The sequence below is a fragment of the Schistocerca nitens genome, chromosome 4, assembly GCF_023898315.1.
Source record: "Schistocerca nitens isolate TAMUIC-IGC-003100 chromosome 4, iqSchNite1.1, whole genome shotgun sequence".
NCBI lineage: Eukaryota > Metazoa > Arthropoda > Insecta > Orthoptera > Acrididae > Schistocerca > Schistocerca nitens.
Window position 1 is genome coordinate 689,462,120 of NC_064617.1, and position 27,116 is coordinate 689,489,235.

General features: G+C 43.2%; 1 protein-coding gene across 1 annotated transcript in view; it reads left to right on the forward strand.

Annotated features, from left to right (window-relative positions):
- The window catches only part of LOC126253039 (post-GPI attachment to proteins factor 3), a 96,457-nt gene that overhangs the window by 33,759 nt on the left and 35,582 nt on the right, over window positions 1-27,116 (forward strand). The window contains exon 6 of the mRNA XM_049954108.1: window positions 21,759-21,963. Coding sequence (XP_049810065.1) covers window positions 21,759-21,963 — 205 coding nt within the window. The remainder of the gene's footprint in view (window positions 1-21,758; window positions 21,964-27,116) is intronic.

Genomic DNA, 27,116 nt, shown 5'->3' on the forward strand with positions numbered 1-27,116 from the left:
TGAATACATGTGAACCTGTGTATCTGACTCATTCCTGTACTATTGTTAACCCCTTAAACACTTTGTTGAGTTTGTTTTTGTTCCTAATATTATATTTCTGTTTTGTATCATTATAGTGAAAATAATGATGGAGACGCTAATGAAAATATGTATTTCAAAACACTTCTCAAAATTCCGAGTGTCTATGGGTTCTCTGCAGGGTGATCTACAATAGTCACCTTTGAAGTTTATACCATCACCCACCAGGCAGTGCTACAGAGCTATGAAATGTGAACATTCTCACTGGATGATTTTTTTTCCATGAAGGCCGTTTGTTCAGTGTTTGGTAATTCAGAAAAGACATTACAGTTGATTTGCAGAATTTCATCATGGAGCTACTTCCATCAGCAATGAACTATAATGCATTTTGCTGTAAAAAAAATCTCATACTGGTGTATTTTGCTGAGTTTGCCCAAGGTTCAAAAATAGGCTCCTGTGTAAGCAAATGAGCAAAAAATTTGACTGAGAAAATGTAGCATCCTAACGGGATGTGAGACTTCACTATATTTAGACAATGTGGAAACGAAGCAGCAATCAACTGTTTGGGTGTTCCAAGACAAAAGTTATTCTTTGGCAAAGCTCTTCCATCAAGTTATTGTTTGTCTCTTTGATTACATTGGAAAAATAGCAACCACTGCTCTGCAGCAGCGTTTCTTAATCATTTTGATCAGTAGAACTCATTTTAATGTCCTCCTTTATCGTAGATACCCAGATTTGTTTCTCTAGTACATTCTTAATGTAACATTCTTTAAGATGATTATTTGCAACAAAAATGACAATTATTTTAAATAATGTTTATTTGATTCAAAAAATAATTTCAAGAGCAACCCAAAAGTTCTTAAAGTAACTGAAATTTAAAGTGACATAATCAAACAGCATCAACTTGCCTACTTTCTTTTGGAGCAGTTTCATTGGTAATGCCCTCATTACTACCATAATTGTCATTAGTAAAAGAGGTAGTTATTGAGTCCAAAGCAGAGTAGCTAAGTTATCGAGAAGAATGCTGTATTGAACCTTTTTCAAGCCACCTTTCCACCTTGCAACAAAATATCGAAAACAATTTTAAGAGGAAAAAGTGTAGAGGCAACTACCTTTTAAGGCCAAATAAAGTTTTAACATTGTCACAGCAAACTTAAAGAAAGAAAATTAGACTTCTTCATTCAAAAGCATGACAAATTCATAAAATTAAAACTGTTTATGCTCTTGTCTAGTTGCTTTCATTCTTGTATGGAACAGCAAGCACTAGCTGGAGGGACATAAGTGCAGTGTCGCACCACTGTCGAGACTGAAGGGCAGCTGTGGCCTAACTAGCAGTGCCTGGGAGCAGATCATCTCTCATTGCAGGAATGTGTAATCTGCCATTGCCTGCTTCTGTTCCTGTAGGTAGACTTTGATGCTGCTGGTCTCTCTCCTGTCAGGAGGCCACAGCACCTCTCTGCATGAATTCACATGCTCCGAGTAGAGCTGGTGGCTTCTTTTCCTGTGTGCAACCTTTGATGGGTTCATGGGAGTCCAGGTCATCTTCTTCTGAAAGCTATGCACACCCTCACTCAGTTTGGGTGTGGCCACACACTAGTATGGCAAGTTCATTGGCCTTATGTTGTCAGCTTGGTGTGAGTCACGTGCAGAGACGTACATCTCAGTGGACGCCACTGCAGGCATGCCAGCACTGACTTCCTGAACATTGTTTCATTGTACATTGCATTTTATAGACAACAATTATTTGATGTTGTATTATTGTATCAATAATGCTTCCAGGCATCAGGCAGGCATCTACCCTTTGCGTTGCTGTTATCCATGTCCTTGGGTTGTGCACCGTCAGCCTCCTGACCTCAACCCATCCACGATCCACCACCCACCATAGTGTCCTTCCGCACCGGTGCTACAGAGAATCTAGTTAGGAAACATAATTGATTAAACTCTAACAAACATGATATCTAAAGGTCACACCAGTCCATTTGTCAAATATCCTCCCATTCTAAGAGCTCCTCCAGTAGTGCTGTTTGATGCAGCCATGCATTGTCATCAATAAAGGTAAAGTCAGGGTTGATGCAACCCTAAAAAGATGCATATGGGGAAAAAGTAGAGTCACAATAATGTTGACCTGTAAGTGTACTTTTTCAAAGATTTGGAGATCAGGGTGTGCATGCAACATTATGCCTCCCCAAATCATAACAGTTGGATCACCAAAACAATCATGTTTGACTAAGCTGCTTGTACCCTCGTGTGGTGAGAGGTGGGAACACCCAATACACTCAGGAACATTATCGAACATGATTTTTTGATGCTCTAGGTATTATGGTGCGGGAAGACATAATATTACATGGACATATTGCCATCCAAATCTCTGAACACGGTACACTCAACTCATTATTGTGACGCTGTATTCCTTCCATGTGTCCATCTTTTCAGAGTTGCATTGGCCATTACTTAAGTTTTGCGAATGGCAATGTGCAACTGCATTGAATAGCACAATTGGACGAACTCTTGGAACGAGAGAATATTTGGCAAATGGAGTAGGCATGTCCATTCCCCAGACTTAAATCCCATCGAGCATGTGTGGAATTGATTGGGGATCCATATTGCAGCACTTCCACATGCACCAATGACCATCCAGCAGTTGTCAACAATGCTAGTGGAGGTATGGAATGCCCTGCACTAAGACCTCCTTACCACCTTACCAACCTTGTGTCCAACATGGAAGGGCTTTACAGAGCAGGCATTACTGTCTGTGGTGGTCACACCCCCTGTTGAGGACGATGTCCAGTGGACCATCTTAAATGGCAGTGACTTCAGTGTAATTTTAGTGTACAGTGATAATCCATATGCCTCGAAGGATTTGTTTATATTTTAATATCATTGGCTGTCTTTTGTACAACAGGATTGGTACTACTTTTTCCTATACTTGAATCATCCGCAAAAAGAGTGAAATTTGATTTTCTGACCATAATGGAAGTTTAAGCCCATTTATATTTATCAAAAACAACAAAGGACCTAAAAGAGAACAGTGTGGTACACAATATCTCATTTCTTCAAATTCTGAATGCCTATTGGTGTATAATTGTCTTTGAATTGATACCTGCTGCTTTGTGTCATACAGTGAAGTTGAGAACTATGAACATGTTGTGTTGTCTATTACTCTGTTTATTAGATTAACTTTTTTGTGATGATATCATGCTGCACACTATTGCCATGACTAAATCACAAAATATTTCCAATGGTGATAATTCCTGATTGTCAACTTCTAGTGTTCTATCTGTCAAGGTAAATAAAGACTGTTCCGTCGACAGTCATTTTTTTATGTCCAAATTTGCTTGCCACTGAAAATATATTTATGTCGTAAGTGTTTATAAAATCTATTATTCGTGACTTCAAATTTTTTTGAAAATGTTGGAACTAATGAATGAGTGTATTATTCTTATTATTTCATCCCTTCTTTTGTGAATAGACTTGACAATAGCATAAATAAGTTATCTGAGAAGATACCTTTATGAAATGATTAACTGCGTAAGAAATAGGATATATTGCAAAGCTCAGCTGAACAACATTTAATTATTTTTCTACTATTTTCTTTGTAACCAATAGAAATTTTGTTTTTAAAAATTTTGATAACGTTGAAACCTACTAATGGAGACAAAGGATGTGGTTGAATTTTATCAAACTTGTTTTATATGGTGTTTCTTAAAAACTATTGGTTATCTACTAAGGGGAAAAGTACAAATTTAAATTATATGCTACTGACATAAGAAATTTTTTTAATGTTTCTGTAGTTGGGGGAGGCAGCTATCTTCGCACAGTTCATTATACCCCTTAAATAAATTTTGTCACATTCCTGATTCATTTTTCCTCTCTCGTATTTACTGTACAATTAACTCTTACCTAGTTGCTGGATAATCTTATTTTTTCTTGGAAATACGCACATTTTTATGTTCTGGTGACTGTGGTTAGAATTTTGCCGTGCAGTTTTAAATGTGTTTCATCACTATCAGTTTTCCTAAATGTTACGTCAAGTGTTCTCTTAGTTTTACCTGATATTCTCATGCCTCTTGTAACCCAAGATATTTCGCCTATTTATATAGGCTAATTACTTAAGAGCACTGCTTTCAAAGTAGCTGTGACTGTATAAAAGAAAATGAATGGATAATAGGATGAATTATTGCTTAAATGCCTGTGCGTGCACTGTGATTAGTCTGTCTTTGTCTTTGTGGTCACTGCAGGAGTGATAGATAGGGGGTTGTAGTATGTTCCTAGATTCCTCACTTCATGCTGGTTCTTGAAACTTCTCAACTAGGCTTTTGCAGGATAGTTGGGGTATATCTTCAAGCACCTGCTAGTTCAAGCTTGTAAACATATCTCTGATGATCACCCATGGGCCAAACAAATCTATGACTATATGTGCTGCCCTTTTTTGTTCTTATTCAATGTCCCTAGATAGTAGCTATCTAGTATGGGTCCTACGCACTTCAGCAGTATTCTCGAGTGGGTCATAAGAGTGTTTTGTGAGCATTGTCCTTTGTAGATGATTGCATTTTCCCAGGATCCTACTCATGTTTCGAAGATGATTCTATCCCTAGTATCATAAGACACTACATTTGTTTCTTGTTTGAAGTACAGAATTTTACATTTCTGAAAATTTAAAGAGAGTTCCACTCTGTGCACCGCTTTGAAACCATACCAAGATCTGACTGAATGTCTGCTGCTTTTCAGACTACTTCATTACAGATAACTGCTTTACCTGCAAAGTGTCTGAGTTTACTATTAATGTGGTTTACCAGGTCATCAGTATATGACATGAACAGCATGGAGCCCAACACACTTCCCACGGGCACAAGTCTCATTTCCTGGCCATGCCTATGTGCTCTTCATCTGGCTATTACACTGAAGCACCAAAGAAACTGGTATAGGCATGTGTATTCAAATACAGAGATATGTAAACAGGAAGAATATGGCACTGCAGTCTTAGAACGTGGTGTTACAGTGAGCGCATGAGCAATGGGACACAGCGTCTCTGAGGTAGCAGTGAAGTGGGAATTTTCCTGTATGACTATTTCATGAGTGTGCCGTCAATATCAGGAATCCCGTAAAACATCAAATCTCTGACATTGCTGTGTCCGATAAAAGATCCTGCAAGAACAGGACCAGCGACAACTGACGAGAATCATTCAGTGTTCGTTAATGTACTTCTTCCGTAAATTGCTGCACATTTGAATGCTGGGCCATCAGTAAGTGTCAGCTTGCGAACCATTCAACGAAACATCATCAGTATGGGTTTTTGGAGCAGAAGGCCCCTCGTGTACTCTTGATAACTGCACAACACAAAGTTTACGCCTTGCCTGGGCCCATCAACGCCGACACTAGACTGTTGATCCCCCTGCGGGTCCAAGGGTTAGAATAGGCCCGAGGTGTTCCTGCCTGTTGTAAGAGGCGACTAAACAGAGTCTCGCACTTTTTGGCCCCATGAGTTCAGGTCCCATTCTATGGTTTGACCTGCCAGTTTCAAAATTCTACGGAAGTGTGGGCCATATGGGGAAGGACGCGTTACGTGGTGCATGAGTTCATAGCATGTAAGCTTTCACGGCCGGCATCTTCATTAATTAAAACTTCCGGACTGAATTGCCGTGGTCCATATATAAAACTTCTTCTCCTTCCTGACGTTTGGTTGCCAGCTGCAGGCAACATCTTCTGAGGTGAGTCAGCGACTGGCTGCTAGGTGCTGGTGGTCCCACTTATATAGAGCGCTTGGATGGCGCCACCACTCGTCACGTGCTTTCGACTTTAAAACTATCTCTGGCTAGTGCCATCTCTCTCAATTACAGATAATTGATTGTCACTTTGTTGGTACAAAGTCGAACGCCATATCTGGCCTTCTTTTCTATTAAAATTATTTCCGTGCTTGTAGATCTCCATAGTTTACATATGCGAGTGTAATAATGTGAGGCCCTAGCTATCACGTTTATCTCACTAAATTTTATTTCGTGATCACCGTCTTTGAAAACGTGTTCCGCTACAGCTGATTTCTCAATCTGTCCCAATCTACAGTTCCTTTTGTGTTCTGTTAGGTGGGTATTAACACTCCTTTTAGTTGTTCCAATATAAACCATGCCACAGCTACATGGAATTTTATACACACCTGGGGTAGCTAAGGGGTGTCGTGCGTCTTTCACCGATCTTAAACTTTCACTAATTTTCTTGGTAGGTCGAAAGATTGTCTCCACTTGAAACTTGGCCAAAACTTTACCAATACGGTCCGTGATGTTGTGAATAAAGGGAAGAAAAACTTTTCCAGCCGACGGTTGTTGTTGTCGTGTATTTTCGGACACTTTTCTTCTAGGGTGGAGTGCTCGATCTATTTCCTTGTCAGTGTACCCATTTCTCTTGAAAGCTGTTCTCAAATGGCTTAATTCATCTTGCAAGTAAATTGTCTCACAGATGTTATTAGCTCTGTCCACTAATGTTTTTATGACTCCTCTCTTCTGCCTAGGATGATGATTCGAATTCTTATGTAGGTAACAATCGGTGTGTGTGTGTGTGTGTGTGTGTGTGTGTGTGTGTGTGTGTGTGTGTGTGTGTCTGTCTTTCCTATATACCTTGTGCCCTAAAGTCCCATCTGCCCGTTTAATAACCAATACATCCAAAAAATTTAGTTGTCCATTACTCGCTTTCTCCATGGTGAATTGTATCCTTGGATTGAAACTGTTTATGTGCACCAAAAAATCACTCAGTTCCTCTTCAGCATGATTCCATATCACAAAGGTGTCATCCACGTATCTATACCATTTCAAAGGGCTTTTTTTGGCCGACTGCAGCACCTGTTGTTCGAAAAATTCCATAAATAGATTAGCAATAGCAGGGCTTGGAGGGCTTCCCATGGCCACCCCATCAATTTGTTCATAAAACTCGTTGTTATATCGAAAATAAGTCGAGGAAGACTGTGTCAAAACAAAGCTATTATATCAGTAGGAAACATATCAGCTATGTAAGAAAGAGCTTCGTCAACAGGGACCATGGTGAACAGGGATACTACATCGAAACTGACAAGAATGTCACTTGGACTAACTGTGATCTCACAATCTAGGAGGGTAAGCCCAATGTCCCATTGAGACCGATAGTAAGTACCATTGGGGCTCCTACTCAAGAGCTGGCTACATATCTTGCTTCTTTGTTGCAACCGTATATAGGTAAAACTGACACTCATATTAAAAATTCTATGCATTTTATCGAAAAACTGAGGGAGATCACAGTTTGTCCAAGTGACATTCTTGTCAGTTTCGATGTAGTATCCCTGTTCACCATGGTCCCTGTTGACGAAGCTCTTTCTTACATAGCTGATATGTTTCCTACTGATATAATAGCTTTGTTTCGACATTGTCTATTCTCGACTTATTTTCAATATAACAACGAGTTTTATGAACAATAGTAGTACCCTTAGATTTGATCTCTTGAATCTCTTGTCATGGCGTTGCATCTCTGCCTGCGATTCAACTATTTGTGTGAGGACACGTTCCAGGGTATGTCATCTTCTTCCTTTGTCTCCAGTCCTCTTTCATCCCCATGACAATATTTGATTTCTCTGCACACAATATCCAGCACGGTAGCCAGTCCATTGTGGTGGGGCCGTCATGTACAAATTTGGTGGTAGCCGTACGGCACCAGCAGTCTCCAAGAAGGGCAAGATCGAATACAATGCCGACAGGTATGACCCTAAATCGTTTCCCTCCCTCGCTACACCATGGGAGGAAAGTAGGGCTTCAGAATGGAGAGAGCCATATTCACCTCAGTTTTTGGTCTGTATCAGAACTGATGGAGACTCCATTCTACCTACGAAGCCTCAGTTTTTCGTTGAACACCTTGAGAATAAGTCTGGAGAAGTGACAGCACTGTCCAAAATGTGAAACAGTGCAGTCTTGATTCAGACAGCATCCCCAGCCCAATCCCGAGCGTTACTCACCTGTGACAAGCTGGGTGACATTCCTGTTTCTGTCATGCCTCATAAAAGCCTCAACATGGTCCAGGGGATTGTTTTCCATTGCAGTCTCCTCTTGCAGTCTGATGATGAGCTCCACACCAATTTAGAATGGCGGAGTGTACATTTCATCCGACGCATTTACAGGGGACACAAAGACAACAGGGTTTCTACCAGTGCCTTCATCTTGGCCTTTGGGGGTGATCCATAGCCTGAAAAGGTTAAGGTGATGGTTTACTGCTGTGACGTTAAACCACATGTCCCTCCACATATGCAGTGCTTTAAGTGCTGGAAGTTCGGGCACATGTCTTCCAGCTGCACTTCCAGCGCCACATGTCGAGACTGCAGATGTCCACTGCACCCAAATACTCCATGTGCGCCACCTCCCACTTGCATTAACTGTGGAGAGCACCACTCCTCCTGCTCACCAGACTGCCCAGTACTCCAAAAGAAGCTGAAAATCGTGGAATACAAGACCCTGGACTGGTTGACTTACACAGAGGCTAAATGCATATTTGAAAGATTACACCCCATTCGGTTGACGTTGACATATGCTGCAGCTACATCACCATCACCGTCCCAAGTGCCAGCGGTTCCTCACTCTGTGCCACGAACAGTGGGCCCTCCGGATTGCCAGAATACATCCACCCACTTGGTGGTAGGGGGCAAATCTTCCTCAGTTGCTCACAAAGCACCTACTTCGGGAGCAAGGCCCCCCAAATGCAGGATCAGTCCCCTTCCCCCTGCCAGAGAAGCAACAGCCTCCTCTGGGTCCTCTCTTGTGGAAGGGGTCCCTTGGGTGCTCTCTCCCAAGGCCTCCACTAATGCCATGGCAGACACTCGCCAGCTTTACGGTCTTCCTCCGTGCATGAAGCTGCTTCGAAGAATCTTCCTAGCAAGCCCCTAAAGAGAAGCGAGAGATCAGCAAACTAAGTAGTAGTCTGCTAAGAAACAGGACCCTCTTGTGACCCCACCACCACCACCACCACCACCACCACCACCACCACCACCACCACCACCACTCCCTATCAGTTCTGCATCTGAGGATGCGGTGGAGATCTCAGCATCCCCTACGGACCTGAATCTCACTGATGCCTCATCCACTATAGAAATGGCTACAAATACTCAATCAGTGGCAGCAGGTGACCCTGAGTTGTAAACTGCCTCCTTGCGCGCTATGTTCCTTCCCAGCCTCACGATAACGCCATCCTCTAGTGGAATTGTGGCATTTTTTTTCCACCACCTGGCTGAGCTATGGCAACTCTTAAACTTTACACCTGCTTTCTGCATTGGCCTTCAGGAAAAGTGGTGCCTGGAAATGTGGACCCCCTACTCTCTGCAGCTATAGGGGATATTACAAGAACTGTAGTGACTATAAAAGTGTGTCAGATGGAGTTTGTGTCTATGTCCTGAACTCAGTATGCAGTGAACCTGTGCCCCTTCAAACCCCTATTGAAGCTGTGGCTGTCAGGATAAGGATGATGTAGGAAATAACTGTCTGCAACATATATCTTCCTCCAGATGATGCAGTACCCCTGGACACATTGGCTGCACTGATTGATCAACTCCCCAATCGTTTCCTACTTTTGAGAGATGTTAATGCTCATAACCCCTTGTATCAAGACCTCAGATGGAAACCCAGTTCTAAGCAAAGAAGGGAAAGCAGGAAGGTGGAAGGAGTATATACAGGGACTATACAAGGGCGATGTACTTGAGGACAATATTATGGAAATGGAAGAAGATGAAATAGGAGATATGGTTCTGCGTGAAGAGTTTGACAGAGCGCAGAAAGACCTAAGTCAAAACAAGGCCCCGGGAGTAGACAACATTCCATTAGAACTACTGACAGCCTTGAGAGAGCGAGCCCCGACAAAACTCTACCATCTGGTGAGCAAGATGTATGAGGCAGGTGAGATACCCTCAGACTTAAAGAAGAATTCCAATCCCAAAGAAAGCAGGTGTTGACAGACACTCTGTATTTTCGTGGTCAGCCAACCATGGTAATCTCTTTTGTTATTTTAGTCTCTTCTACCCTGTTCCTTGCGTGTCTCTGGTTTATTTTTTTTATTTTTTTTTTTTTGTCCTATTTAGTGTTTGTTGCCCTTCTGTCGTTTCTGTGGTTTTTTCCTTTCTTCCAGCTTTGATTTCTGTGTCTTGTCTGTTTTACTTCCACCCTTGTGGAATTATTTTAATCAGAACGAAGGCCCGATGACCTAGCAGTTTGCCCCCCCCCCCCCCCCCCCCTCTTTTAAACCAACCAACCAACTGGACTTCTGATGACGAAGCATGTTACCTGGTCGGACAAGTCTTGTTTCAAATTGTATCGAGCGGATGGACGTATGCTGATATGAAGACAACCTCATGAACCCATGGACCCTGCATATCAGCAGGGGACTGTTCAAGCTGATAGAGGCTAAGTAATGGTGTGGAGCATGTACAGTTGAAGTCATATGGGACTCCTAATACATCTAGATGTGACTCTGACAGATGACATGTACATAAGTATCCTGTCTGATCATCTGCGTTCATTCAAGTCCATTGTGAATTCTGACGGAATGGGCAATTCCAGTAGGACAATGTGACACCCCACACTTCCAGAGTTGCTTGGAGTGGCTCCAGGAACACTCTTCTGAGTTTAAACACCTCCGCTGGCTGCCAGGCTCCCCAGATATGAAGATTATTGAGCGTGTCTGGAATGCCTTACAACGTGATATTCAGAAGAGATCTCCACCTCCTCATACTCTTACAAATTTATGGACAGCTCTGCAGGATACATGTTATCAGTTCCCTCCAGCACTACTTCACACATTAGTTGAGTCCATGCCACATCATGCTGTGGCACTTCTGTGTGTTCGCAAGGGCCCCAGACGATATTAGGCAGATGTACCAGTTTCTTTGGCTCTTCAGTGTATCTATGACTGGGTCACGCTCTGTGGGGAGGAAGGTTACTGCAGCATTACTACCGCTTGTAGTCCTCCTGTATTTTACTTATGGCCGTTGGGTGAAATTTAATTGTATATGTAAAAATTACAGCCTCAAGTTGAAACTGTTCATGAGTATATGTCTAGTTTATCTCAAACAATGAAAAATACAGGATGGATTTTATGAAAGGGAAAGTAGCTACTCACCATATAGCGGAGATGCTGAGTCACAGATAGGCAAAACAAAAAGACTGTTCAAATAAAGCTTTCAGCCCTTTAGGCCTTCGTCAAAAATAGACGACAGACAAACTATCATGCAAGCACAACTCACACACACATGACTGCAGTCTAAAGGGAGCCCTGCCTTTGAAGGGATAGGTGATGTTTGTTCTCAGACTGGAGTAGGTGGTGGTGGGAGGATGTGTGGGACAGGTCGTGTGTCTAGGTCTATTACAGGGGTATGAGCCAGGAGGCAAGTGGTTGGGAGCAGGGATTGTGTAGCGATGGATGAGTATATTGTGTAGGTTCGGTGGACGGTGGAATACCGCTGTGGGAGGGGAGGGAAGGATAGTGGGAAGGACATTTCTCATTTCAGGGCACAATGAGATGTAGTCAAAACCCAGGTGGAGGAAATGGTTGGTGTGTTTTATATAGGAGGGCAGGTTCTGGGTAATAGGTTGAAGGCATTGGTCTACGAGAGCAGAAATTCTCTCAGTGGGGGCACACTAACTGGCCACAATGGGGCATCCTGGGTGGTTGGGTTTATGGACTTCAGGAAGCATGTAGAAGGTAGGATTGTAGGGACTGGTAGAGGTGAGCAGATAGATGGACTCCAGGCAGAGGTTCTGGGATAGGCCTAAGGATTTGAGGAGTGACTAGAGATCCTGCTGGATATCTGGAATGGGGTCACTGTGGCAAGGTTTGTAGATGAATGTATCTGACAGCTGGTGGAGTCCCTCTGCCAGGAAATACTTGCGGTTAAAAACAACAGTGCTGGAATCTTTGTCTGCAGATAGGATTGTAAGATTGGGATCAGTTTTTAGATGGTGGACTTCGATTCTTTTTGCGTATGTAAGGCTAGTTTGCATGTTGAGGGACTTGGGGAATGACGGTGAGGCAAGGTTCGAGGTTAATACATTCTGGAAAGTAGTAGGGGGTGGTTTGGGGGCAGTGGTGGTGGATCATGGGTGGATGAAGGAGTGAACTGAGTTAGGCAGGGTTCAACATTGGTCTTTGGTTAAGTCTGATTGCTAGGGTTGGTGACTGAAAGTATTTCCACAGTAGGGACCAGGAGAAGGAGAGAAGGACTTTAACAAGTCCTACATGATAGAATTTGGGAGTGGGCAAAAGGTGAGGCCTTCGGAAAGAACTGATATTTCTGTGGGGCTAAGGCTTCTGGAGGAAAAGGTTCATGACAGTGTTTCAGGTCTGTTTCGGTTCTGTATTGTGTGTGGTGGTGGGAGGGAGTTTTGGATGGTGGGGTTAATGTAGTAGGTCTGCGAGACTGGGTTTGTCAGTTATGAGGGGATGTGGAGGAGGTTTGGATATTGTTGTAGTGGTGGTGGACAGTGGTAATCCAAGGCAGGAATAGGAAGTGAGCAGGGTGGAGAGCTTGTTGAAGTGGTGTTGTGCATGTTGCTCTAGTTCCTGGATGGCAAGAGTTTCAATGTGTGTTATGGGTTCCAGGAATTTGGGATTGCACAGCAGGAGAATTTTGCAGATAGAGTGAAGGTACTGCAAGGAGGTTTGGACTTGGTTGATATGGTTTTGTAGGACTATGTTGGTGAGGGCTAAGGATTGGCAAAATCTGAGCAGCTGAAGGTTATTATGGAAGGAGGGGTGGCATTCGGAAGCGGGTAATTTGATGGTAAGACCATTTGGGGGGGGGGGGGGGGGGGGGATTCAATGAGCCAAGCAACAACACAGAAACAGTATGTGGGACTGGGATCTGGCTAGAGATAAGGAAACTTTTCTGTATTGATGCAGATGAAAGGAGCAAGAATTCATGGTGGTGGAAAAAATGCGAAAAATTACGAAAATAATGTAGAATTACGTAGGAAAAAGTTCACAAAAATACACTCAATAAGTGGGAAAAATCCTGAGAAATATGAAATGGATGCAAAAGGGGAAACAAGATGAAATCTGAGGTGGCCGATGATAGCAAAAGGCAAAAACTCATTAATCTTGGCATGAAGTCACAGTGAGAGCAAAGAAACAATATAAATAATAATAAAAATATATATATTTTTTATTGTGGGTAGCAGGTGGGTGGATAAGTATGAAGAAGAGGGATGGCAGATGTGACTTCACCTCTGCTGTCAACATTGAATCTCCCCCACACGGTAACATCGATGTCATGGTTTAGCAGGTGACTACAACAATTGTTTATGCAGCAGAAAACACGATTCCTCACTCTTTAGGGTGCCCCCCCCCCCCCCCCCCCCCCAGCGTAAGGCAGTCCCTTGCTGGTCGCAGTAAGTCGCTGAAGCATTTAAGGAACGTCAGCCAGCTCTACAGAGCGATAAGTGGCGCCCTTCCCTGGAGTACCTCATAGCCTTTAAACGGCTCCGTGCAGCATTCGCCAACTTATCAAATGATGGAAGCAGGAGTGTTGGGAGAGATACGTCTCTACAATTGGGTGCCATACGTCACCTTTCCAAGTCTGGCCAAAGATCAAATGTCTTTTTGGGTACCAGACCCCAACAGGTGTTCCCGGTGTTACCATAAATGACATGTTATCTACTGACGTAAATGCGATTGCCGAGCACTTTGCTGAGCACTTTCCTCAAGCCTCTGCGTTGGAGAATTACCCCCAGTCTTTTGCACTATCAAACAGTGGCTGGAAGGGAAAGTCCTCTATAATGCGCCATTTACAGAGTAGGAGCTCCTCAGTGCCCTTGCACATTGCCCTGACACAGCTCCTGGGCCTGATCAGATCCGCAGCCAGATGATTAAACATCTCTCATCTGACTACAAGCGACGTCTCTTCGTCATCTTCAATCGGATCTGGTGTGATGGTAACTTTCCATCGCAATGGCAGGAGAGCATCACCATTCTGGTGCTCAAACCCAGTAAACCCGCTTGATGTGGATAGCTATCGACCCATCAGCCTCACCAACGTTCTTTGTAAGCCGCTGGAACATATGATGTGTCAGCAGTTGGATTGAGTCCTGGAGTCACATGGCCTATTGGCTCCATATCAGGGCAGCTCCGCCAGGATCGCTCTACCACCAATAATCTTGTGTCCCTTGAGTCTGCCATCTGAGCAGCCTTTTCCAGATGCCAGCACCTGGTTGCCATCTTTTTTGACTAACTTAAGCTTTTGACAATGTTAACTGGAATACTCTCTTTCAAATTCTGAAGGTGGCAGGGGTAAAATACAGGGAGCGAAAGGCTATTTACAATTTGTACAGAAACCAGATGGCAGTTATAAGAGTCGAGGGGCATGAAAGGGAAGCAGTGGTTGGGAAAGGAGTAAGACAGGGTTGTAGTCTCTCCCCGATGTTATTCAATCTGTATATTGAGCAAGCAGTAAAGGAAACAAAAGAAAAATTCGGAGTAGGTATTAAAATTCATGGAGAAGAAGTAAAAACTTTGAGGTTCACCGACGACATTGTAATTCTGTCAGAGACAGCAAAGTACTTGGAAGAGCAGTTGAACGGAATGGACAGTGTCTTGAAAGGAGGATATAAGATGAACATCAACAAAAGCAAAACGAGGATAATGGAATGTAGTCAAATTAAATCGGGTGATGCTGAGGGAATTAGATTAGGAAATGAGACACTTAAAGTAGTAAAGGAGTTTTGCTATTTAGGGAGTAAAATAACTGATGATGGTCGAAGTAGAGAGGATATAAAATGTAGACTGGCAGTGGCAAGGAAATCGTTTCTGAAGAAGAGAAATTTGTTAACATCGAGTATAGATTTAAGTGTCAGGAAGTCGTTTCTGAAAGTATTTGTATGGAGTGTAGCCATGTATGGAAGTGAAACATGGACGATAACAAGTTTGGACAAGAAGAGAATAGAAGCTTTCAAAATGTGGTGCTACAGAAGAATGCTGAAGATTAGATGGGTAGATCAAATAACTAATGAGGAAGTATTGAATAGAATTGGGGAGAAGAGAAGTTTGTGGCACAACTTGACTAGAAGAAGGGATCGGTTGGTAGGACATGTTTTGAGGCATCAAGGGATCACAAATTTAGCATTGGAGGGCAGTGTGGAGGGTAAAAATCGTAGAGGGAGACCAAGAGATGAATACACTAAGCAGATTCAGAAGGATGTAGGTTGCAGTAGGTATTGGGAGATGAAGAAGCTTGCACAGGATAGAGTAGCATGAGAGATGCATCAAACCAGTCTCAGGACTGAAGACCACAACAACAACAAAGCATATGACACCACCTGGCAACATATCCTTGCCACATTGTATGAGTGGAGTCTCTGAGGCCCGCTCCTGATTTTTATCTAAAACTTCCTGTTGCTCCATACTTTCCATGTCCAAGATGGTGCCTCCCATAGTTCCATCCATATCCAGGAGAATGGAGTCCCACAGGGCTCTGTACTGTGTCTCTCTATTTTTAGTGGCCATTAACGGTCTAGCAGCAGCTGTCGGGCTGTCCGTTTCGCCCTGTCTGTATGCAGATGACTTTTGCATTTCATACTGTTCCACCAGTACTGGTGTTGCTGAGCGGCATCTGCAGGGAGCCATCCACAAGGTGCAATCATGGGCTCTAGCCCACGGCTTCCAGTTTTCAGCCGCAAAGTTATGTGTCATGCTTTCTGTCGGTGTCGTACTGTTCATCTGGACCCAGTACTTTACCTTAATGAGTATCCACTCACTGTAGGGAGACATATCGATTCTTAGGACTGGTTTTTGATGCTCAATTGGCGTGGCTTCCTCATCTTCGTCAGCTTAAGCGTGAATGTTGGCAGCACCTCAATGCCCTCCGTTGCCTGAGCAACACCAATTGGGGTGCAGATCACTCTACACTGCTGCAGCTCTACAGAGCCCTTGTCCAATTACAAATTGACTATGGGAGTGTGGTTTATGTTTCGGCAGCGCCCTCAGCGTTGCATTTACTCGACCCTGTGCACCACTGTGGGGTTAGACTAGCGACGGAGCTTTTAGGACGAGTCCGCTGACCAGCATACTGGTGGAGGCTGGGGTCGCTCCATTATAGATCAGACGTGCACAAATAGTCACCAGTTATGCTGCACACATTTGTAGTTCTCCTGAGCATCCGAATTATCGTCTCCTTTTCCAACCTGCGGTGGTCCATCTCCCGTATTGGTGGTCCAGGTCGGGACTAACGATTGCGGTTGGCGTGCAGTCCGTTCCCTTTGAACTGGGGTCCTTCCCTTTACCACCTCTACTTGTGGTCCGTTCACGTACGCCTCAGCCGCAACTTCATCTGAACCTTTTGCATGGCCCTAAGGACTCCATTAACCCTGCCACTCCCCACTGTCACTTCATCTCAATTCTTGACTTGTTCCGGGGCTCTGACGTGGTTTACATCGACAGCTTGATGGCTGATGGGCTCGTAGGCTTTGCGTATGTTCATGGAGGACATATTGAATAGCACTCCTTGCCAGATGGCTGCAGTGTTTTCACTGTAGAGCTGACTGCCATATCTTGTGCTCTTGAGCGCATCCGCTCCTGCCCTGGCGCGTCATTTCTCCTGTGTACTGACTCATTGAGCAGCCTACAAGCTATTGACCAGTGCTACTCTCACCATCCTCTGGTAGGGTCCATCCAGGAATCCATCTATGCCCTGGAACGGTCCAGTCATTCAGTAGTGTTTGTGTGGGCCGCAGGACACATCGGAATCCCAGGCAACGAACTTGCCAACAGGCTGGCCAAACAGGCAATGCGGAAACCGCTTCTGGAGAGGGGCATCTCCGAAGCTGGCCTGTGTCCTGTCTTACGCCACAGGGTTTTCAGGCTTTGGGGAAAGGAATGGCATAACAGTATGCACAACAAGCTGCGTGTTAGTAAGGAGACTACAAATGTGTGGAAGTCTTCCATGTGGTCCTCTCACAGGGAATCAGTTAAATCAGTTGTCCTCTGCTGGCTCCTCATTGGCCATACATGGCTAACGCGTGGTTAGCTACTCCGTCGCGAGGACCCACCTCTGTGTCACTGTGGCTTCCAAACGACAGTCGTCCACCTCTTGCAAGACTGCCCACATTTAGCCGCTCTTTGGCAGACTTTTAACTTTCCCAGCTCCCTACCCTGTATGCCTCTCCAATAAATTAATTATTGCTAAAAATTCCACATTTTGTTTCACCAATCACCCTTCTATGTATGATGATACTTCCTTGATGGACTCCCAAAAACTCTTTATGAGCTCGTCTGTTTTATTCTCACACTTGTGGCATTGTTTTATTAGGAACAAGGAACCGATGACCTCGTAGTTTGGTCCTCCTCCCCCCCCCCACCCCCCCTCTTTTAAACCAACCAACCCTGGTTTTATTCAATACACCTAATTCCCTAGGTGGCTAATAAGTACTTTAATAAGGTTACTGTCACTAGAGTCTACAAACTTACTTTGATTCAAGTGCCACTCAAAATATTTTCTAAATCCTTCTTATCTTTTTTTATAAGGACATAGATTTAGTAATTCTAGAGTTGACTACCATTGTGCACCTTCAACCATTATTTATTTTAAATTGCTGTGAGGAATCTGCCAAGTTTGTAAAGTCCTGTTTATGAAGGACGGCCCACTTGGTGGCTTCAGCCTCTAAATGCCCTCTCACAAGCTGGATTGTCCTTTTATCTTCCCATGTGGAAGAGAGAGCTCCCTCAAAGGTTCCCAAAAATATAATTGGATGTAGCTCCCCTTTTAGGTTAAGTCTCGGGAAATGACTTGCCATATGACTGTTTGCGAAGCTAAACTCGTCCCACCACTCACTCAGTGGATGTAGTTTATTTTCATTAGTATGGGGGAAACACTAAGAACTGTTTGCTTGCATACCTCTTGTAAAAAGTCCTCCGCCTTTTCTTGTTTGCTTGCACACCTCTTGTAAACAGTCCTCTACCTTTTCTCAACATTCTTACAGTGTAGCTTTTTGTAACCCATTACCTTCCTGACAGTATGAACACATTTTGCTTATAGTGGTCTGCAAAATGCTGAGTGCGTTGCAGTTTTCCTGTACCTTGGATTTTAAATTTACTAATTTTTTGTGTGCCTCTTCAACACAATTAATTATTGCTAAACATTCCACATTTTGTTTCACCGATCACCCTTCTATGTATGATGATACTTCCTTGATGGACTCCCAAAAACTCTTTATGAGCTAAAACCAGTTTGGTCAAAAATCTCTTTTCTTATTATATATTTTTGTCAATGTCATCTTGATTTGTATTTTTAAATTCCCTATCTGTCTACTTAACATGAATATACCATTTTTCATTTGAGCATTTTCCTCCCTTGATTTGCGAATACGCATTTCTAATTGTGAATGTGTATTTGCAACCTTTATACTTAAGACTGTTACTCTGTCGATTCTGTTCTGATTTTGTATTCTCATCCTGTGTACTTCAACTGTTTATGTAGGTTAATTAACTATGAACTCTTAATTGTCTCATTCTTCACATCACTATTTGGACTCGCCAAGATCTGTTCTCTTCATCAAAACTTTGCTTGGACACAATAGATAATTATAGTTTGAATTCACTTTAATAAAATATAAGATTTACACAGTATCTTGCAAAACACACACAATGTTTCACCTTGTAGCTTTTACACAACACTGTACAACTCTTTCATTATCAAAATGAATGAAACTCACGGGAAAAATTAATTATAGATAGTTGGCTGGAATTTGGTGCAACATTGCCACACCCAGACAGCAGATGCACCCAGCTGCCACAACCAGGTCGCAATGTCTCATTACCCATTGCTTTCCAGTTCTCAGCAGCATGTGTTACCAGGTGGTTGGCCCATGGAGCAGCGGCATTTGGCATCGCTTGTCCTTGTATCTTCCCAAAGACATTGGCAGTTGCAGGGTACTCTTCTGCATCTGCTACCAGTCAACTTTGTCGAGTCCTTTTAGTGGATTCTCCAATCTCTCCAGTCTCTCTGGTGTCCTGTGTATGTCTCACCATGTGTCGGCATTACACTTCTGGATCAAAGAAGTGACTTTCAGTTACTTTCTTTGACCTGCTCAGTAACCAGAGCGTAAGCCACATCAGGTTACTGAATTTTAGTAGTGAATTATTATTTGATAAATTCATATCCTTGTTTCAGAAAGAGACCTGATTGGAGAAAAAAATCCTTCATTTGTTCTGTCAAAAATTAGAGGTATGATGGTAATCAGTCAAAGGTGCTGTATATTGGTGAAATTTCTACCCACATTCATTTATTTCAGACTGTGTTACTGACATCAAATTATATGAAAGGCTGTAAAATTCTTCTGCTAGTTGAATAGAAATATGTGTATATGAACATTAGAAAATAAATTGACTTTTTCACTTCTAAACTAAATATGACGTGAAATCAACTTTCAGCTTGGAACACTCTTATTCCCTTTGAATTGTGTAAAACAATATGTATGACTTATTAGAAGGCAGCAGCAGACTGACTCTTACATCATTATAATTTCATTACACATACATTTTGATTTTTAATTATAATAGCACCAATCAACACAAATTGAAAACCAGAGTTTCACAATTGCTAGCAGGACCTTCTTGTTGTTGTCGGCAATCACTTCAGTTTGTGACAGTGAACAGTGCAGCATCTTCGGCTCTCAGCAGCAAAGACTCTACTGTCAGCATATCACATCGCCCTTGGTCTTATTATTATTATTGTCATCATCATAAACTAAAGGCTATGCCTTGTCGATTTAGCCACGTCCCTTTCTCCATTGTCATCCTCTTCAATTCTTCATACGATTTTATCCCCATATCTTCTTTGATTTTGGTCTTATCATAAAACAAAATAAAACAGTTATTCATGCAATAATAATAATAATTGTAATAGGATACAACTAAAGTGTATTAATCTAACTCAGTTGTCTTGACAAGCATTAATTTTAATTATGTTGCCGTCTCACCTGTATTCACTAAGGCAATAAGAGCAGTAATGCGACACTTTCTGATACTCTGTTACACCGTACTGGGTGCATCACATGTTCCCATCTCTTGCCCTATGAGGAAACGTTGAGAGTTGCTACTCAGACCAAATCTGCTCTCAACTGAGGAGAGCGTCTGACTCTGTTCCTTGCTGGTACATTCCCTGTGGCCTTTGCACCATCACAAACTGTGCCTCTGATGTTCAGGCATCAACAGAACACAATGTACTGGTCATTGGACAAAGAGACCACCTCCATGCAGTTGCGCCACTGTGGACTGTGAGATTGGACACCTTGCAGTCATGTTAAATCTGATTCCAATTGCACTCACTGTTTGATTGGGTCCTTTCTAGCATGTTACAAAATGTAGTACCCATCTGCTGCTGCAGTTGACCTTGGTCAACCACATTTTCTCCTTCAGGCAGCAGTGCGTATGGCCCGGCACACCCAAAGCATGCAAAAAAATGCTGTGAGCAATACCAAATTCATGGGCTACACTCATCACAGTTCATTCTTCTTTCAGTTACCTGATGGTTCTTCCCCATGTAGAGTCATCAAAATATTGCTTCTGGGCCATGTTATGAAGATCACCACCACAGCCCTCCATAACTGATTGCTGATTGACACACACACTGTGTTTTCCTGTACCTTCAACTGCCTTGTGTTGTGGGGCCAGCCCCATTTGGCGCTATAGTCTACTTACATCACACACTGCGACGTCCAGCTTTATGTGTGTGACAGAGAGACATCAGGTAACATGCTCCCTCTTTTTCATTAATTTCCACTGAGCATTTAATTTTATGTCACTTTATCTAGCTCGTCCTTAAGTTTTGCAAAGCAATATATTATGTGAGCTCCATTGTTTTTTGTGAGTGCCTCAAACTCTTGCACTTTGTTGCAATTGGCCACTAAAATTAATTGTCCCTTATGTGGCATGGGGACATTTATTTTCAACTCTCACCAATACTTCAGGATCTCCACTGGATGTCATTATCTGGAGTTGATGGAGACCTGCTTGTGTGCATCCCATAAACATTCAAATACTTGTTGATATTGTGGTTATTCCTTACTGCCATGTTTACCTTTTCAATGTTTCCATTAAATTCGACTTACTCATTACCTTACTGTAGAAATTGCAGAACATAACTTTCAAATGTGTGTTCAGCTCTTTTACTTCCTTTGTTAAGTAGTCTTCTTAACCTCTTTGATCTTTTCGAGTAATTTTCTAAATTCAAATGTAAAAAATATTGTTTTAATAGCAACTTCTATCAATATATTGCTTTGTGGTTTTCTCAGCAACTTTTTTGAAAAATCCTAGTCTTATGTTTTCCATCACTTCTCTTTTTTTGTTAAGTATGTTTCTTTTTTTCTGCAGCTGCCATGCCTCCCTCTCCACTCCCTACCCCCTTCCCTCCCGCCCCAGCCCACCCCACCCCACCCCACCCCACCCCCACCCACCTGTCAACCCTTCTTTCTCCTTTCATTTTCTTCCTACATTTTTTCAACTATTACTATCTCTAAAAACTTTGTTTTCTTCTGCATAGACAAAGGTTTATTTGTGACCAACAGAGGTTTGAATTTCAGACATGCAAGTTTGTTGTCTCTATGATGGTCTTCTCATTTGTAGTACAGAATGTGAATTCTACCCATTGGAATAATTTGTCAGGAAGCATATTTACAAACTATAGATGTTCTTTTTGATTTTCATTCTGAATTACTGTACATACTTGGCCATTTATATCAGGCTGTTGGAATTTGTTTCAGGTATCGTGAATGGACTGGGATGGTTGTTATGGTGTACGTGGTGTCGAAAGATGCAGCCCTATGTTTGGCGCTGTGCTCTGTTTGTAGTGTTGGCTGGTCTCTCATTACTACTTGAGATTGCAGACTTCCCACCTTTGTTATGGACGTTAGATGCCCATGCACTCTGGCATCTCGCCACAGTGCCACTTCCAATATTGTTCTACAGGTAAAATATGTGGAATTTGAGTCTCATAATGGTTCATGCATTGATACAGTTTTGAAACTGTGCATAATATTTAACTGAAAAACTCTTGCAAAATATCAACTTAACTGCACACATGAAATACAGGTGCAGAAAAACTGGTATGCTTTATAGTGTGGCGTCTATTTTATTAGTTCTCAGTAATTCTACAACTTTTCCAGTGCTAGGGGGAGGGAGGTAGAGCAGTAGGAAAAACCTGTTTATTTATTGTTCCTTACTAATAACGAAACTTAAGTGGGTTATTAAAACAATATTTTGTTTTTACACTGTGAAGTATAACATTAAACATCTGTTTGTGCCCAAAATTTCATATACTGTGAACATTAAGCCTGTTCCTGATTATTGTAAGCATTTTACGAGATCTGAAAGAGGGCAATTAAAATGAGTAGAACAATCTGTCAATATGACAGACAGGAGAGATGTATATACTCCATCCGAACAGGCCTCAGAAAGCCCAATGGTGCTGCCTGACCACCGTGTCACATTCAGCCGATAGGCATCATCGGATACAGATATGAAGGTGCATGTGGTCAGCACACCACTCTCCCAGCCATTGTCACTTCTCGTGACTGCAGCTGCCACTTCTCACTCGAGCAGCTCCTCATTTGGCTTCACAAGTGCTGATTGCTGCCCAGCTGCTAACAGTGTTCAGCAGACCTGAATGGTCACTCGTCTGAGTTAGCTGAACCCGACAGTGCTTAACTTCAGTGATCTGATGGGAATTGGGGACCACTGTGGCAAGGCCGTTGGCATTGCAGAGATGGAATGTATCAAATATAGATGTTTCCCTTACTTCGATAATTTTCTGATGTATATAACAATCTGCAGTAAGTTTGCGTGGTTGAGCTCCGTGATCTTTTTCTTATCTAGTATATACTGAGGTATGCAACAGTAACTGTATTAAGGTCTGGTCTTGTATATTTTGAGCACAAGCTTTTTTTTTTATATTTATGACTACAGTGTCAGTTGCAAATGTTCACAGTTAATTACTAGTTTCTTTCATAAACAATGATCATCTTCAGTTCTAAAAATAAAACGTAAATAACTTTTTCTTCAGATAACACAGACAGAAAATATATTCAAAATTAAAAACATTAAAAGCTGTACGTGATTACTGAAATTACGCAGATTGAGATTATTTACAACATAAAATAGTTCCTGATTAATCATGATTAGTGAAAAGTCACACTTCTTAAGGGAAAAAAGAAAAGAAAGACAGAGTTGTACAATACATCTACATCTACACGATTACTCTGCAATTCACATTTAAATGCTTGGCAGAGGGTTCATCGGACCACAATCATACTATCTCTCTACCATTCCACTCCCGAACAGCGCGCGGGAAAAACGAACACCTAAACCTTTTTGTTCGAGCTCTGATTTCTCTTATTTTATTCTGATGATCATTCCTACCTATGTAGGTTGGGCTCAACAAAATATTTTCGCATTCGGAAGAGAAAGTTGGTGACTAAAATTTCGTGAATATATCTCGCCACGACGTAAAATGTCTTTGCTTTAGTGACTTCCATGCCAACTCGCGTATCATATCTGCCACACTCTCTCCCCTATTACGTGATAATATAAAACGAGCTGCCCTTTTTTGCACCCTTTCGATGTCCTCCGTCATTCCCACCTGGTGAGGATCCCACACCGCGCAGCAATATTCTAACAGAGGACAAACGAGTGTAGTGTAAGCTCTCTTTAGTGGACTTGTTGCATCTTCTAAGTGTCCTGCCAATGAAACGCAACCTTTGGCTCGCCTTCCCCACAATATTATCTGTGTGGTCTTTCCAACTGAAGTTGTTCGTAATTTTAACACCCAGGTACTTAGTTGAATTGACAGCCTTGAGAATTGTACTATTTATCGAGTAATCGAATTCCAACGGATTTCTTTTGGAACTCATGTGGATCACCTCACACTTTTCGTTATTTAGCGTCAACTGCCACCTGCCACACCATACAGCAATCTTTTCTAAATCGCTTTGCAACTGATACTGGTCTTCGGATGACGTTACTGGATGGTAAATTACAGCATCATCTGCGAACAACCTAAGAGAACAGCTCAGATTGTCACCCAGGTCATTTATATACACTCCTGGAAATTGAAATAAGAACACCGTGAATTCATTGTCCCAGGAAGGGGAAACTTTATTGACACATTCCTGGGGTCAGATACATCACATGATCACACTGACAGAACCACAGGCACATAGACACAGGCAACAGAGCATGCACAATGTCAGCACTAGTACAGTGTATATCCACCTTTTGCAGCAATGCAGGCTGCTATTCTCCCATGGAGACGATCGTAGAGATGCTGGATGTAGTCCTGTGGAACGGCATGCCATGCCATTTCCACCTGGCGCCTCAGTTGGACCAGCGTTCGTGCTGGACGTGCAGACCGCATGAGACGACGCTTCATCCAGTCCCAAACATGCTCAATGGGGGACAGATCCGGAGATCTTGCTGGCCAGGGTAGTTGACTTACACCTTCTAGAGCACGTTGGGTGGCACGGGATACATGCGGACGTGCATTGTCCTGTTGGAACAGCAAGTTCCCTTGCCGGTCTAGGAATGGTAGAACGATGGGTTCGATGACGGTTTGGATGTACTGTGCACTATTCAGTGTCCCCTCGACGATCACCAGTGGTGCACGGCCAGTGTAGGAGATCGCTCCCCACACCATGATGCCGGGTGTTGGCCCTGTGTGCCTCGGTCGTATGCAGTCCTGATTGTGGCGCTCACCTGCACGGCGCCAAACACGCATACGACCATCATTGGCACCAAGGCAGAAGCGACTCTCATCGCTGAAGACGACACGTCTCCATTCGTCCCTCCATTCACGCCTGTCGCGACACCACTGGAGGCGGGCTGCACGATGTTGGGGCGTGAGCGGAAGACGGCCTAACGGTGTGCGGGACCGTAGCCCCGCTTCATGGAGACGGTTGCGAATGGTCCTCGCCAATACCCCAGGAGCAACAGTGTCCCTAATTTGCTGGGAAGTGGCGGTGCGGTCCCCTACGGCACTGCGTAGGATCCTACGGTCTTGGCGTGCATCCGTGCGTCGCTGCGGTCCGGTCCCAGGTCGACGGGCACGTGCACCTTCTGCCGACCACTGGCGATAACATCGATGTACTGTGGAGACCTCACGCCCCACGTGTTGAGCAATTTGGCGGTACGTCCACCCAGCCTCCCGCATGCCCACTATACGCCCTCGCTCAAAGTCCGTCAACTGCACATACGGTTCACGTCCACGCTGTCGCGGCATGCTACCAGTGTTAAAGACTGCGATGGAGCTCTGTATGCCACGGCAAACTGGCTGACACTGACGGCGGCAGTGCACAAATGCTGCGCAGCTAGCGCCATTCGACGGCCAACACCGCGGTTCCTGGTGTGTCCGCTGTGCCGTGCGTGTGATCATTGCTTGTACAGCCCTCTCGCAGTGTCCGGAGCAAGTATGGTGGGTCTGACACACCGGTGTCAATGTGTTCTTTTTTCCATTTCCAGGAGTGTAGATCAGGAATAGCAGAGGTCCCAGGACGCTTCCCTGGGGAACACCTGATATCACTTCAGTTTTACTCGATGATCTGCCATCTATTACTACGAACTGTGACCTTCCTGACAGGAAATCACGAATCCAGTCGCACAACTGAGACGATACCCCATAGGCCCACAGCTTGATTAGAAGTCGCTTGTGAGGAACGGTGTCAAAAGCTTTCCGGAAATCTAGAAATACGGAATCAACTTGAGATCCTCTGTCGATAGCGGCCATTACTTCGTGCGAATAAAGAGCTAGCTGCGTTGCTCATGAACGATGTTTCCTGAAACCATGCTGATTTCGTATCAATAGATCGTTTCCTTCGAGGTGATTCATAATGTTTGAATACAGTATATGCTCCAAAACCCTACTGCAAACCGACATCAATTATATAGGTCTGTAGTTCGATGGATTACTCCTTCTATCCTTCTTAAACGCAGGTGCGACCTGCACAATTTTCCAATCTGTAGGTACATATCTATGGGTGAGCGAACGGTTGTATATGATTGCTAAGTAGGGAGCTATTGTATCAGCGTAATCTGAAAGGAACCTAATCGGTATACAATCTGGACCTGAAGACTGGACCGTATCAAGCGATTTGAGTTGCTTCGCAACCCCTAAGGTATCTACTTCTAAGAAACTCATGCTAGCAGCTGTTCATGTTTCAAATTCTGGAATATTCCATTCGTCTTCCCTGGTGAAGGAATTTCGGAAAACTGCGTTCAATAACTCCGCTTTAGCGGCACAGTCGTCGGTAACAGTACCATCGGCACTGCGCAGCGAAGGTAGTGACTGCATCTTGCCGCTTGTGTACTTTACATACGACCAGAATTTCTTAGGATTTTCTACCAAATTTCGAGACAAAGTTTCATTGTGGAACCTATTAAAGGCATCTCGCATTGAAGTCCGTGCCAAATTTCGCGCGTCTGTAAATTTTAGCCAATCTTCGGGATTTCGCTTTCTTCTGAACTTCACATGCTTTTTTCGTTGCCTCTGCAACAGCGTTCGGACCTGTTTTGTGTACCATGGGGGATCATTTCCATCTCTTACCAATTTATGAGGTATGACTCTCTCAATTGCTGTTGCTACTATATCTTTGAATTTGAGCCACATCTTGTCTACATTTGCATAGTCAGTTTGGAAGGAATGGAGATTGTCTCTTAGGAAGGCTTCTAGTGACACTTTATCCGCTTTTTTAAATAAAATTATTTTGCGTTTGTTTCTGGTGGATTTGGAGGAAACGGTATTGAGCATAGCTACAACGACCTTGTGATCATTAATCCCTGTATCAGTCATGATGCTCTCTACTAGCTCTGGATTGTTTGTGGCTAAGAGTTCAAGTGTGTTTTCGCAACCATTTACAATTCGCATGGATTCGTGGACTAACTGCTCGAAATAATTTTCGGAGAAAGCATTTAGGACAATCTCGGAAGATGTTTTCTGCCTACCACCGGTTTTGAACAAGTATTTTTGCCAACATATCGAGGGAAGGTTGAAGTCCCCACGAACTATAACTGTATGAGTGGGGTATTTATTTGTTACGAGACTCAAATTTTCTCAGAACTGTTCAACAGCTATA